At 38.9% G+C, this 13,135-nt stretch overlaps 2 protein-coding genes across 2 annotated transcripts in view; both read left to right on the plus strand.

Moving 5' to 3' along the window:
* Nucleotides 1-3,389, plus strand: part of oxsr1b (oxidative stress responsive kinase 1b) — a 52,179-nt gene extending 48,790 nt beyond the window's left edge. Inside the window, exon 18 of the mRNA XM_078280465.1 lies at nucleotides 598-3,389. Within this exon, the coding sequence (XP_078136591.1) occupies nucleotides 598-672 (75 nt within the window). The 3' untranslated portion in view covers nucleotides 673-3,389. The remainder of the gene's footprint in view (nucleotides 1-597) is intronic.
* Nucleotides 3,390-8,230: 4,841 nt separating this feature from the next.
* Nucleotides 8,231-12,259, plus strand: LOC144537237 (solute carrier family 22 member 13-like). Its single transcript, XM_078280780.1, has 10 exons — nucleotides 8,231-8,599; nucleotides 9,051-9,154; nucleotides 9,386-9,540; nucleotides 10,263-10,434; nucleotides 10,545-10,665; nucleotides 10,767-10,861; nucleotides 10,955-11,161; nucleotides 11,642-11,758; nucleotides 11,890-12,084; nucleotides 12,187-12,259. The coding sequence occupies exons 1-10, from the start codon at nucleotides 8,231-8,233 to the stop codon at nucleotides 12,257-12,259; spliced, it is 1,608 nt and encodes a 535-aa protein (XP_078136906.1).
* Nucleotides 12,260-13,135: the final 876 nt, after the last annotated feature.

The following is a 13,135-nucleotide window of genomic DNA, read 5'->3' on the forward strand; positions in this document are numbered from 1 at the left end:
AGCTTTGATCCCTCAACCTTTTTTTCTACTGTTGGTTATTTTGTATTGTGTATTGTGCGTGTATATTATCATTTGGGGTTTTTTGAGCTTGTTAAGCACTTTGGTCAACTATGTTAAAGATAATTTTTTTGGACATTTCCGCCTTTAATAGATAGGATAGTTAGATATGAAAGGGGAGAGAGAGAGGGAAGACATCCAGGAAAATCGTCACAGGTCGGAATCGAACCCTGGACCTTCTGCGTCGAGAAACAAACCTCTATATATATGTGCGCCTTCTCTACCAACTGAGCCAACCCGGCCACATATGGTTGTTTTTAAACGTGCTATATAAATAAAATTGAACTGATATTTCTAGCAAACATTGCTGTATAAGATATGTGCATTTTATTGTAATGCCCTAAGTTGCTTAAAAGTGCCATATGGAGTTTTCTTGTAAACAAACATTTGTTTACATCATGTATCTTTGAGTGTAGGTCCTTCAAAAGAATATTTGCAAAGCAGAGTTTTGCAACGGTTTTGAAATCTGCGTGTAGCTAGCAAACTCGGCATGGAGTCTTCTTCTTCACAGGCTTTTATTCTTCCCTCTTATTTCCACAGGCCTCTGGAACCGAGGGGTCTGAAATACCAGATGACATCAAATTGATGGGCTTTGCTCAGCTCAGCATTAGTTAAACTGTTGTACTACCTGGGACCGTGACTTGCCTAAAAAATGTGAAAATAAAAATAAAAAATAGTTAAATGCATTATTTCTTTCTATGGCTGTAAAGAAACCACTACTGCCAAAGAAGACAGTATCCTTTTGTCACCCATAGGATTATACAACTCCGCCTCGTTGAATATTGTGGTTGGCTGAAGTATCAGAGCGTACAGTTACAGAATAAGAATCACTCAAAAAAAAGTTTACAGCGTAAATGTAGAAGGATGCAAGTATCTGCAACAAACTTGGTCTCCCTCATTCTGTTATTTTGTTTTTCTCTAATATGTGATGCATTTGCACAATCTAAACTAACACCCTTGAATCCTGATAAGTATAACAATGCCTTATATTCATCAGAACTACTGAATGCACGTTTTTTTGGGGGAGAATTCCCCAGTTACCATATGGAGCATTATGTTGTCTGGAATGTGGTTTCAGTTGCTCATGTCACACTTTTTACTTCATTTTGAGAGGAGGTAAGATGCAGCTTACTAATTAAATTTTAGATACACTTCTGTACTCAACACATGTAATGTTACTTTTTCAGAAGGATGTGAACATTCCCAACAGTAACAATCTTTGATGGATAAGGCTACTTTTATTCTATTTTTTTATTTTTTATTATTTGTCAACAAATACAATGGAAAGACCAAAACCAACAATGTGTTAGTCTGTCACTGTAGAGGTTACAGATATATAGTTACATTTTTTTTTTTAAAGGAAAAATAATTAGCTGAAACCGCTGGCCACTGTAGTCTTTATCAAATGTTATTTAGAAGCAAATAGTGCATTTCTTGGGGACTATTCTTAGCTGTGTACACATTTGGTGCTCTAGTGAGTATTTACACAAATGGACTCAAAATAAAATACAGTCCCCATGTTAATCATGACCAGGAAGATGCCCCCCAGTGCAACAGTGTGGCTCAATAATGTAGTTTCAATAGTTTTTGGGCAACAATAAGACAATAAGAAAAATAACTAATATTGCCAGTGTGGTCCTTTTTTAAAGTGCTGATACAACCAGCATTATTAGGAAGGAAAATGTCCTGATAAAAGAGCTAAGCTGGTTTTAAATTTGTTGTACTTAATTATATAACTTAGATGGTTAGAAAAAAGGATTGCAAGATTCATTCATTTTTACCGTTGCCAAATTTGCTTCCACTCATTTCACACAAGACGCTGCTGAGGTCTTTCCAAGTTGATTTATTTGTTGACATTTTTGTAAAGTAAAAAGTTTGACGACAGCTGAAACCAGAGTGTTGTATGAGCACATGTGCCTGTCTGTTGGTATTAGTTTGTGTCTGTTTGGAGTCAATTTCTCAAATTCGAAAAGACTTAAGTGCATTTTTGTTTGTGTATGAAACATAAGTACTTGATTTAACCTCTATTGTGTAAGTCAGAATATTTGGCTATGAGTTGTTTTTATACTGGATGTTTCACTCCTTTTTTCTGTCCTATGACACCTTTGTGGGTTGCTGCGTGAAGGAAGACTGCACTGCAAATTTGACCACCAAAAAATGTCACTTTTTGCCTTTTGAAAAGTTTGAATATATTTTACCGTGGAGCCACAGGTCTCCTGATGCACTGCTTAATGCCATCTTAAATTTCCCCACATTTTGAGTCAAGTAACAGTTAATTTGTCTCCAACTTTTAATAATACCAAATGGAGGCTGTTCCCTAGCACTTATTTGAACCCACATAGAAGTCATCCAGCTGCTTTATCACTTGTTAGTCATTGTAAATGACTAAAATTAAGATTTTACATCCCACAGTTTTGAAAAAGTTCAGCTATGATTGTAGATATTTAGAATGATCAGACGTGTTTTGGTTTTTGAGTGAAAAGGGCCGTTATCAGTCCAGTCACATCCTTACAACCTACACTCTGGATGTTTTTAGTGCATTAGTGACATGGTTTAATAATGAATGTGCATCTGGCAGTTCTTGGCAGTGGGAGGTTCATTTAATACTGCTCTAATGTGTACATCTGAAACGCCAGCAAGGTTTTACTGTTTCATTTGGTGATGTGATGTCATCATAAACCTAACCGATGCCATATTGAATGAAAATGAATGCATTTTTTGCTTGCAGATAAAATGTTGAGAGGAAATTTTGTGCTAGCCTTAAATTGAAAACGACCAAGTGTATTTCTTTTTTTCTGTCGAGGTTTTGGTTCAGATTTATCAGTGTCTTTGAAATGTAGTTCTTGTTACAAGTGAAGATAACTGAAATAAAGATATACAGGTGTGTCGAGCCTGTGTTCGCACACAGAGTCAGTAACCCAATGTTACTCTTACATTTCTAAACTGCAGTATTTGGTGCCATTCTCCTGGTTAAGTCACACAGGATATGTGTGTGTGAGATGTATGTATGTACTGTATGTGTGTGTTGCGTATATTGAGCCCTGCTTCTAACGGAGTTGAAGATCTAATGGCTTTGTTCTCATCCTTTCTCTTTCCTTTTCTCAGTCTATTCTGTCCGGCTTACATGTAGTCTAACAAAGCTGTAGAAACTGAACAGATGACCGGCAAAAATCCCTTTCGTCCGGGCAATAACTTATCAAGGCTGTGATATATTTAAATTTTCCACCTGTTATTTTTTTTTTTTTTTTCATTTTGCTCTATTTTTGATCGTTTGAGTTTTAAGCATGTTTCTCTTGATTATTTTTAATCAATAAAGAATGAGCATATCAGCCTCCTCTTAGTGCTCCTCGTTTGTTTTAATTAGCACTACCATGTGTCATTTTGTGTAACTTGTTTCTGTAAGTAATTAAATGTTTATAAAAATGAATAGGACAGCGAGAACCAGTCACCTACTAAACTGACTCCAGAGCAATTTTAGGTAAGTTGCATACATATGCTTTATATACATGATGGTCACCCTCATTCTTGCTCACTCTCTCTCTCTCTCTCTCTCTCTCTCTCTCTCTCGTTGCATATGATATATTTCTTTAGAGTAGGAATTCCTTATGTATATATATTATATATATATATATATATTTTTAAAGATATTCTGACTTTTAGTCCTTATGGGTCAAGCTTAAAAAAAACTCAATTCCTATAATACATCTCAACTGCTTATCTTCATTAGAACCCCCATGTCTGGAAGGCTAAATGTATTTCAAGCTCTATATCCGGGACATGGGAGGGGGGAATAATATTTGTCGAACAATGAAGATTCATCACTCTCTAATCAGGACATGCAGCCTCTCAGCTGATGCATGATGCTCGCATTGTTTGAAAGCTGAGAAATATAGTGGTCGTAAAATGTACAGTCAATCGCAACGTGTTAATCAAATTTGTTTTACTACAATCAAAAATCCATAAAGGGCTAAAGTCGCCGGCTGAACCTTGAAATGAGTTGCTGGCTGTTTGGCTGGCAGCCGACGTTGGAAAGCATATGCTCTAATCAATCATTGAACCTTGATCAAATGTGCAGGAGCACATTGAGACAGGCTCATGGTGTACCCACCATAAGGTCACCAAGTTACGGACCTCAGTATTATTTACAAGTTCTAAAATAAATAAAAATAACTAGCTAACTTTGGTGTGGCGGCGAAGACATTGAAATAGAGATGACCAACCTGTTCTTCTGATCGCCGTCATTGCACGCGGGTGTGCGCCTGCGTGTTTGTGGTGCAGTGCAAATTATGTCATTACTTCACAATCTTTGGTCAACACGGTGGAAACGGGGCAGCAGCTGAATCTAAGCATACAGGTAAGTGACGTCAGAGGATGTTAGTGGACTGCTGCAGTTCATTCATCCCCAGCGTCCTGTTAAACAGTTCTCACCTGCATGATGCATACTGCCGGCTAGTTAGTTCCACTTGAGTGAATTAACTAGCCAATCCATTCATCCCATGGGCTGATTGGAATGCTTTTCTATTTAATTTAATTTGTGTGAAGTGCTTTTAAAATGAGGCACCCCTATATATTCTTATTTTCATTTGCACAATTATCCTTAATTGACCCTGTTTACTTTCTTCCCACAGACAAACACAAATGAGAAGACTACGTCGGGAAGGGAAGAGATACGGGAAGAGATGAGGAGGAGACTGAGAGGAAAAAGAGACAGAATGTGATTCATAAGAGAGAGGAAGAGCAGACTGCCCCCTGTACCCAGGATAGGATGAGCATGATGTCCCTGTGCTGTTCAACACAAACAAACTGACCTGATACAATTCAAACTAAGCACAGAGATATTTTGTTCTTAGGTTATTACAGTGGAACCTATAGCCTCAATTTAACAGCACAAACACCTAGAATAAGTATAAACATAGGCTGTACTATGTTTGTGCTATTTGTCATTTTAAAATCTGCAAAAACTAAACAAACTAACACATTCTGCTCATGTTGCTGTTTGAGAAACATTTCTATAATTCAAATCCAAACTGATGAAAACACAAATATTAAATAAAGGAGTATAACATTTAAATATAATAATATTTATTAAATCCAATAATCTGGCCATTGACCAAACAGCCAATTCATCTGATTGGCTGTTCAGCTTGAAAACAAGAGTGAGGAAAACAAACAAACCACTGTGCGAGGCACACAAGGCTCCTTTCATTGTTCATCTCCTCTGATTAATCCAATAAACATAAGGCCAAAATGACGTTTGAATGTTTTTTCTAAAAAACACAGGTTCGAATGATTGGAATATATATTTTTCACATTATCCATAAGATGGCAAATGTACAAGATATACATAACTACTAGTGTAGGTATATTGTGTGGTACTTGGCCGTCGGCCGTAGTCTCTGTGGTGTGTTTGGCGACGACGGCCGGCGTCACAGTCGGCCTTCGTCGCCACTAGTCCCTGGCCGTAGGCTTGGTGTGTCAGGGCCTTTAAACCCTGCGTATGCCCATGGACAGGCAAGTCATTTCTGACCAGCACATCACTAGGCTATGATAGCCTACATATATTCTTTATATTGTAAGGAAATTAGGCGTCAATTCTTTATAAAAAAAACAAAAAAAAAACAGTTTGATGCAGTAAACTGAAGCTGTCTATAGGGGGTGCTGCCGCAACCTCCAATGTGTCCGCAGTTTGTAACAGACTTTCTACTGTAAATTTGTAGTCACTATGCCCAAGCCGAGATAACCCTGATGACATCACCTGGGGTTACTTTCCTAGCTTCGACAAAACTCTTTCAGTTACAGAAGACATTATACAACCGTTTCCACGAATGACTAGTATTTCCCATGACTAGTATTTCCAGAATAAAGCCTGACCTCCGGCACGTGATGTGAGGTTTTGACCCTCACCTTCCGCTCTCTGTGTGTTGCTTTTCTCAAAATTCCTTTGCTACACAACAACAAACGACATCAAAGCTAGCTTCGAGCTAGCAAGCAACACGCTGAAAATGGCAAGTTTTGACGACAATTTAGATCGTGCAACAAGGCAGGCCTGCTTGGTTCTTTCGGGGAATGATTGTGAAGATTTAAAAAGCCTATATTTACAGCATTCACTATCTAACTGGAACGATGTGGGACAGATTGGCGGGATTGCTGTGGACGAAGTAGCCTACACACAGCCATACACTGGTAAGAGCAAATTAATGTTAACCATGTATCCAGCTAGCTCACGTTACTTTATTTTGTGAACAGTTACATTTCTTTTTATTAATTTATACTGTCAGTGGGGTTTCTTTTGCGGGGTTTAAATGTTCCCCCAAAACAAGTTCCTCCCAAAACTATTTTGCAGAGCCACATCACTGTGTCCGGAGATTAGCGCCGCCCAAGACGATTATGATTGGTTTAAAGAAATGCAAACAACCCAGAGTGTTTTTTTCCCTCCTATCTGGAATGTATCTATGGTGTAGCCAGACCTTACTTCACAGCGCTGTGGAGATTTTGACAATACGAGACTAATGAAAACTAAATAATGATAATGAAAAAGCTGAATGAGGAAAAAGGTGTTTTAGGGCCATTTAATCAGTGGAGTGGCATTTTATCAAATCTACCAAATACGCCAAGTTACATCTTCTTCTAAGTACAATTTTGCCCTTACGAGGGAGCATAACTGTATGTTGATCTCAGGAAAAGAAGGAGAACAAATATTGTATCAAATGATGTGGAGGACATCTCATCATCTTATTTAATCATAAAGATGCCTGTGTCGGACCCTTGGAGTTTTTGTCCTCCGAGGCCAGCATGGTCTGTATTTCATATGACCTTGTGTTATTTAACAACTCTTCAAGTGTTTTCAGCTGGTTTATATGGTGGCCTGGAGATGCAACATTTTAACTGCTGACATGGAAGGAAAACAGTGTTACACATCAGAAGTCAAATTCAAAACCAAAAAAAGCATCTTACAAACCTGTAAAGGTAGGTGCCTGCTGTCTTTCTCATGCTTAATTCTGATTGGATGTTTTACAATTTCCCTCTCAGATAATATACATTAACTTAAATGTTGGCTAAGGTGAGCTGCTTGTTTTTCTTCTGTGTGCACCCAGGCGTGTGTGTCTGCGTGCGTGTGTGAGAATTTGTATGGTCGCACTTGTATGTCTTGTTTGTTTTTGTTGGTTTTATTGTGTATGCTTTTTTTAATGTTTACAAAGCACTTGGGTTTGCAATGATAGGTGCTATAAAATTCACATTGACATTCTGTCTCTTTTTCTCTGTCTCCTCATCTTTTCCTGTACGTATCTCTTCCCTTCCCGGCGTAGCCTATATTTTCATTTTTGTCTGTCTGGGAAGTAAACACTGGGTCAATTGATAGGCTGTAAGGATAATTTTGCAAATAAAAATAAGAATAGTCTACATAGGGGTGCTTCATTTTAACTTGAATTAGCCTACAACCCTTAACACAAGTTAAATTGAACAGAGAGCATTTCAACTTTCGTTGAAGGTTTATCAGTCCCTGGTTTGTGTTAATCAGCCCATGGTCTGAATGGAGGTAGCCTAATGTCAGCTGGCTGGCTATAGGCTAATTCACTCAAGTGAAACTAGGAGCTATTTGTCAGATGATGTCTGGGGATGAATGAACTGCAGCAGTCCACTAACATCCTCTGATGTCACTTACCTGTATCACGCTTAGATTCAGCTGCTGTTAAAAAGCAAAAAAACCCCAAACAGCTGCCGTCCCGTTTCCTCGAGTTGTTGACATGCCTTGATCAGAGAACCACCGTGTTGACCAAAGATTGTGTAGTAACGACAGGATCATGCACTGACACGCGCACACGCACACGCACGCAGAAGAACAGGTTGGTCATCTCTATTACAGTATTTCGCTACCACATCAGAGTAGACTAAAGTGAGCCTATCTTTAGGCGATTATTTCACGACTTTTATAGAACTTGGAAAAAAAACCGAGGTCCGGACCTTGGTGATCTTAATTGGTCATGGTTGAAATACTTCGGTTGTCTGTTTGTCAGCAGAATGAGCAGGTCAAATAAGCAGTGTTATTCAGTTTAAACATTAACTTGCAGGACGAGAGTCAAGTTGACTGTCGGTGGCTGGACGTAGCTTCATAAAGCCGGGTCTGTCTGTCTGTCAGTCACTCTGCGCAGTAACATCAGCTAGGCCTACCAATATGAGCAACTTCGGGCAGATCCTGAAGGAGATCGGGGAATTTGGTTTGTTTCAAAAACGTTTAGTGGCTACATTATGCATCCCAAGCATATTTTCGGCTTACGACGTGATTGGTCAGGTGTTTACAGGAATGAGTTTTCCCCATCACTGTAACACTGACTGGATCTTGGAGCGTGGGCCAAACCTGACAGATGAGAGGCAAAGAAATCTCACCCTCCCGGTGAACGAGGATGGGAGGTATGAAAGCTGTGAAATGTTCACGCCTGTGGATTTGGATTTGGAAACCATTGAAGCGTATGGGATTAACACTACAACTGGATGCATAAATGGATCCGATTTTGAGGCAACAGCCTCCAGCATTGTCACAGAGGTAAGATATAGGCCCTATACATGTTTATACACCCAAAGAACACACTTACTGTTCCACTAGGCTAAATGTATTTCTTAGCCTAGGCTATAGGCTACTTCTTGTGATTCATGAGGTTATTATTTTTTATTAGGTTCAGGTTGCACTTTTCTATGATAGGTTAAGTATAGTGTGGCCAGCCGCTGTTCACGTGTTAGACTACATAGGCTTTTCAGTTGTTGACTTTTGGTCTCTGAGTCACTGTTTTTTAAATGACAGCATTTCGCAATGGCACTTGCCTGATGGCTCTCAACACTTCTTTAGGGACAATATTTGAGAAAGATGATGGAACAACAGTGTTAAAAAGTACAATCCCCCCTATTTTTGTTCTTGACAGCCATTTTCAGTTCTTAAAAATCAAAACAAAACTTAGTTTGGTGTCTTCTTCTCCTTTCACCATCCTTCCTGTTATCAGTTCAACCTGGTGTGTGACAGGAGCAGTCTGATTGAAGCATCCCAGTCCATCTACATGGCCGGTCTGCTGGTTGGAGCGCTGGTGTTGGGGCCGATGGCTGACAGGTGCGCATTCACTCCCACCTTTACATCTCCTTGATACTGACGATTCTGATCAACCGATCATAGTAATTGCTAATTTTCACAATTGAAAGAAACACTTTTATACGAGCAGTGCATTTATTAAAATTAGGCTATTTAAATTGTGCTGAACTTCTAGGAGGGAAAAGATTAAGAAACGTGTTTAAATACGAAACTCAAGCCGACCATGTGACAGTTCTTCTCTTCTCTTTGTAGGTTCGGTCGGCGCATCGTGGTCATGTTTTCGCTCCTTTTCCTACTGTTGTTCGGTGTCGGTGTTGGTTTCTCACCCAACATCTATGTTTACGTGGTTCTTAAATTTTTAGGTGGCATCTCCATTTCAGGCATTCTTGCTAATGCATTTGTGATAGGTAGGTAAATGTCTAACCTCTCTTCATTTCTTCTTTAGGCAGATTGTGCCATTTGAAGAGTAGGCCTATTATTGTTCTTACAAACAGCAACTACATTCGAATTATAGATTTCTTTAAAATTCTATTATTAACAAACATGGAGAAACATTGGTATTAATTTGGAAGTGTGTCAATGGCTACATAATACAAATGCAAATTAAATCCACAAACTGTCAAGAATAATATCTTTTTGCTGCTAAACACTTCCCTATGTTCTCCAGTCAGTAACTTGTCAAGGACTCTAGTTGTCAGTTGTCAGCTTATTCACATTTTCCATAACACTAAAAACAATACGTCCATATGAATACAATTTTTGTGCTTATATATATATATATATATATATGAAAACCCATCACAAACTGCAAGTCAACTGACTTCCTTTTTAATTGTACAAATAACATTTAGCATTTAGTTTTAAGTTAGTCTGTGATTTATTGTCTTATTGCTGCCCCACAGGGAAGAAAACACAATTCTGTTTTACAGTTTCTTTATAATCAGCAACACAATGTGCCTCCGTTTCGCAAGGTTCATGCTGAGGGTGTTATTTGTAATATTCAAAAGAATGTCACTGGGGTTGATGCTTTGACTTGCAAGTGACAGTAACATTAGTAATATGAGTAGTAAGTATAAGTTACATGTACGCTGTGAATGATGCCATTTCTGTCTGTATTATTGCTTTGAAGGTGGAGAGTGGAGTGATGCCTCCAAGTTTGCGGTCTGTGCCATTATCTGCCACACTGCTTTTCCTCTTGGACTGATCCTATTGTCTGGCATCGCATATTTGATCCCCAACTGGAGGATCCTGCAGCTGGTGCTCTTCAGCCCTCTTGTTGTTGTCCTGCCAATCTTTTACTGGTCAGCAGCCTCTTTTGTAATGAATGTTTTACATGATAATCTCCATTTCAACCACAGCTAAAGTAAACGTGTTTGCTATAGGTTGTGATGGTAACCTGTATGTTAATTAGGATTCTTCCAGAGTCAGCTCGCTGGCTCATCACCCAGGGCAGGAAAGAGGAGGCCATAAAGGAGATCCGGAAGGCAGCCAAGGTGAACAGGAGGAAGGTCCCGGAAGATCTGCTGGACAAGGTGAGCTGCATCAAACTCACTTTGGCTTCAACCAAAAGCAAACACAAGTAGGCTGCTATATAAATATCCCCTAACTAAAAAAGTCCACCTGCATTGTTTAGCTGGAGATTGACGGTACATCCAAAAGAGGAAGCATGTTGGACATCTTCAGGATACCATATCTGAGAAAACGTTCATTTATAACATGCTTCGTTTGGTGAGTATTCACTTCAACCACAACCTGCTGCCAAATCTATAGCTATATACCTTTTATAGTACACTGAAGACATTTCTTCCACTCTGTTAATAGGTTTGGAACAAGTCTGGTATACTATGGACTGAGCCTGAATGTTGCCAATTTTGGCCTGAATATCTACCTCACACAGTTCATCTTTGGCCTAGTAGAATTTCCTGCACGTCTGGGCAGTTTGGCGCTCATCCAGCACTTTGGAAGGAAAATATGTGAAGCAGGGGTCCTGTTTTTTGGAGGTGCAGCTTGTCTTGGTCTACTTGCTATTCCTACTATTCTACTTACCTGATTCTTGAGCAAGGGGCTGAGCCAGATGTAAACATTCACGGCTCATCCCAAACCTATGGGAGTCCGGTGCCGTGCTCCTCCGGGGAGATTTTATTTCTTCCCATTTACAGCAGCTACACTATTTTTCAACCAATTGAGATAATAGAATGCCTCAAAATCTGTACATCATTTGGGGAAAAAACATGACTGTTGCCGAGAAATCATCATGTAGAGCCTACATTACATCTGTAATTGTAAATGTTCTCCAGCTGTCTACAATATTCTGAAATCAGAACACAATCAATGTTGACAGGTAGGGTGGGAAATATCCCATAAACAGCTTCATTAATCTTGAAACCTATTTTTTGTTAAACTATGCTGGAGTAAAGTTCACAGAATGAATGTTTAGCTGACAAATGTCATGCCCCCCCCGAATTTTTTTTTAAGAAAACAGTATTGCCCTCTAATCCTTGCTATTTCTCCATCAGACCTTCCTGTGGTGGCAACAGTCATAGCCGTACTGGGGAAATTTGCCGCCACTGCCAGTTTCTCCATAGTCTATGTTTATACTGCAGAACTATACCCTACCACTCTAAGGTAAGGTATGTAATGTCCCACAGGTAAAACATAAAATCTGTTATACTTAGTATTGGCAGAAAATGACATGTTTGCTATTGTTACATGCTATGTGATCGCTGATAAATCCATAATCTACTGTATACTTGTAGGCAGAATGGTGTAGGTCTAAACTCTGTGTGTGCTCGTATGGCGGGCATCCTCGCTCCGCTGATCAGGCTCCTGGGTGTCTACCATTACACCATCCCCATGCTGATATACGGCACCGTGCCCATTGTTGCTGCATGTTTGTGTCTATTACTGCCTGAAACCCTCAATGTTGAACTCCAGGACCACGCTGAGCTCAAGTGAGTTGATGAACCCTTTCATAATGGAGTGCTTATTTTGCTTACAAGAAACTCAAAGCAATTCCATATATCAATCAATAATCTTTTTCTTTTTAATTATAGAAAACCCGTGAATGGGACAGAGATGCACTTCTTTACTCATGAGGACACATCAGGAAAGAGCACAAAAATGTAATTCATATGGACGTATTGTTTTTCAAATGTTTTTAGAGTTATGGAAAATGTGAATAAGCTGACATTTTGATATATCAAGTCGCTTTTGTTCAACTTTGAGCTGAAAGTTTGCACAACTAGAGTCCTTGACAAGTTACTGACTGGTGAACATAGTGAAGTGTTTAGCAGCAAAAATATATTATTCTTGAGAGTTGGTGGATTGGATTTACATTTGTATTATGTAGCCATTGACACACTTCCAAATTAATACTAACGTTGCTCCATGTTTGCTGGTTGTGTAAATAGGCAATGGCAACATTACCTATTCCTGTCATAGAGTTCTGCATCTTATGTGGCAAAAAATAACAACAAGAGCAGCGGATTAATGTTGCTTTGTCTTGCCCCTTTTGTTTGAAAATGTAAAGTCACTCTTATCATTATTACTGCTCATTACTTTTTATTATTATTTCATTGGACTGAATACAAATGTTTCCTGCTATGATGACTATTTAAGTATTCCAACAGCATGGCTTTTTTAATGGATTAAGTAGCACAATGTGAGCAGTATTCAGTATCTGATTCCCATTCTGGATTTAGCAGGAATCCAGTTTGTTCTCTGCTAGAACTTAAAAAGTTATTTTGTTAATGAAGTCCTAAGTGACGCCTATTATGTTAGTCCTGTGTTTATCAGTTGTAGCTTGCGAGTGAGCTGGTCAACTCTGTCTCTAGCTTATCTGTTTCTGACTGACTTGTTTGAATGACCCCTTTGACAAAAAGGTTTTTAGTATTTATGTAATGGCTAAATACATGATACATATATGTCAACTCAGCACTGAAAGTATGCAAAAAATGAAAAGACTGAGCCTATAGCTTAGATATGGGCAGTATATTCAATTAA

Source organism: Sander vitreus, chromosome 22 (assembly GCF_031162955.1).
Source record: "Sander vitreus isolate 19-12246 chromosome 22, sanVit1, whole genome shotgun sequence".
NCBI classification, from domain to species: domain Eukaryota; kingdom Metazoa; phylum Chordata; class Actinopteri; order Perciformes; family Percidae; genus Sander; species Sander vitreus.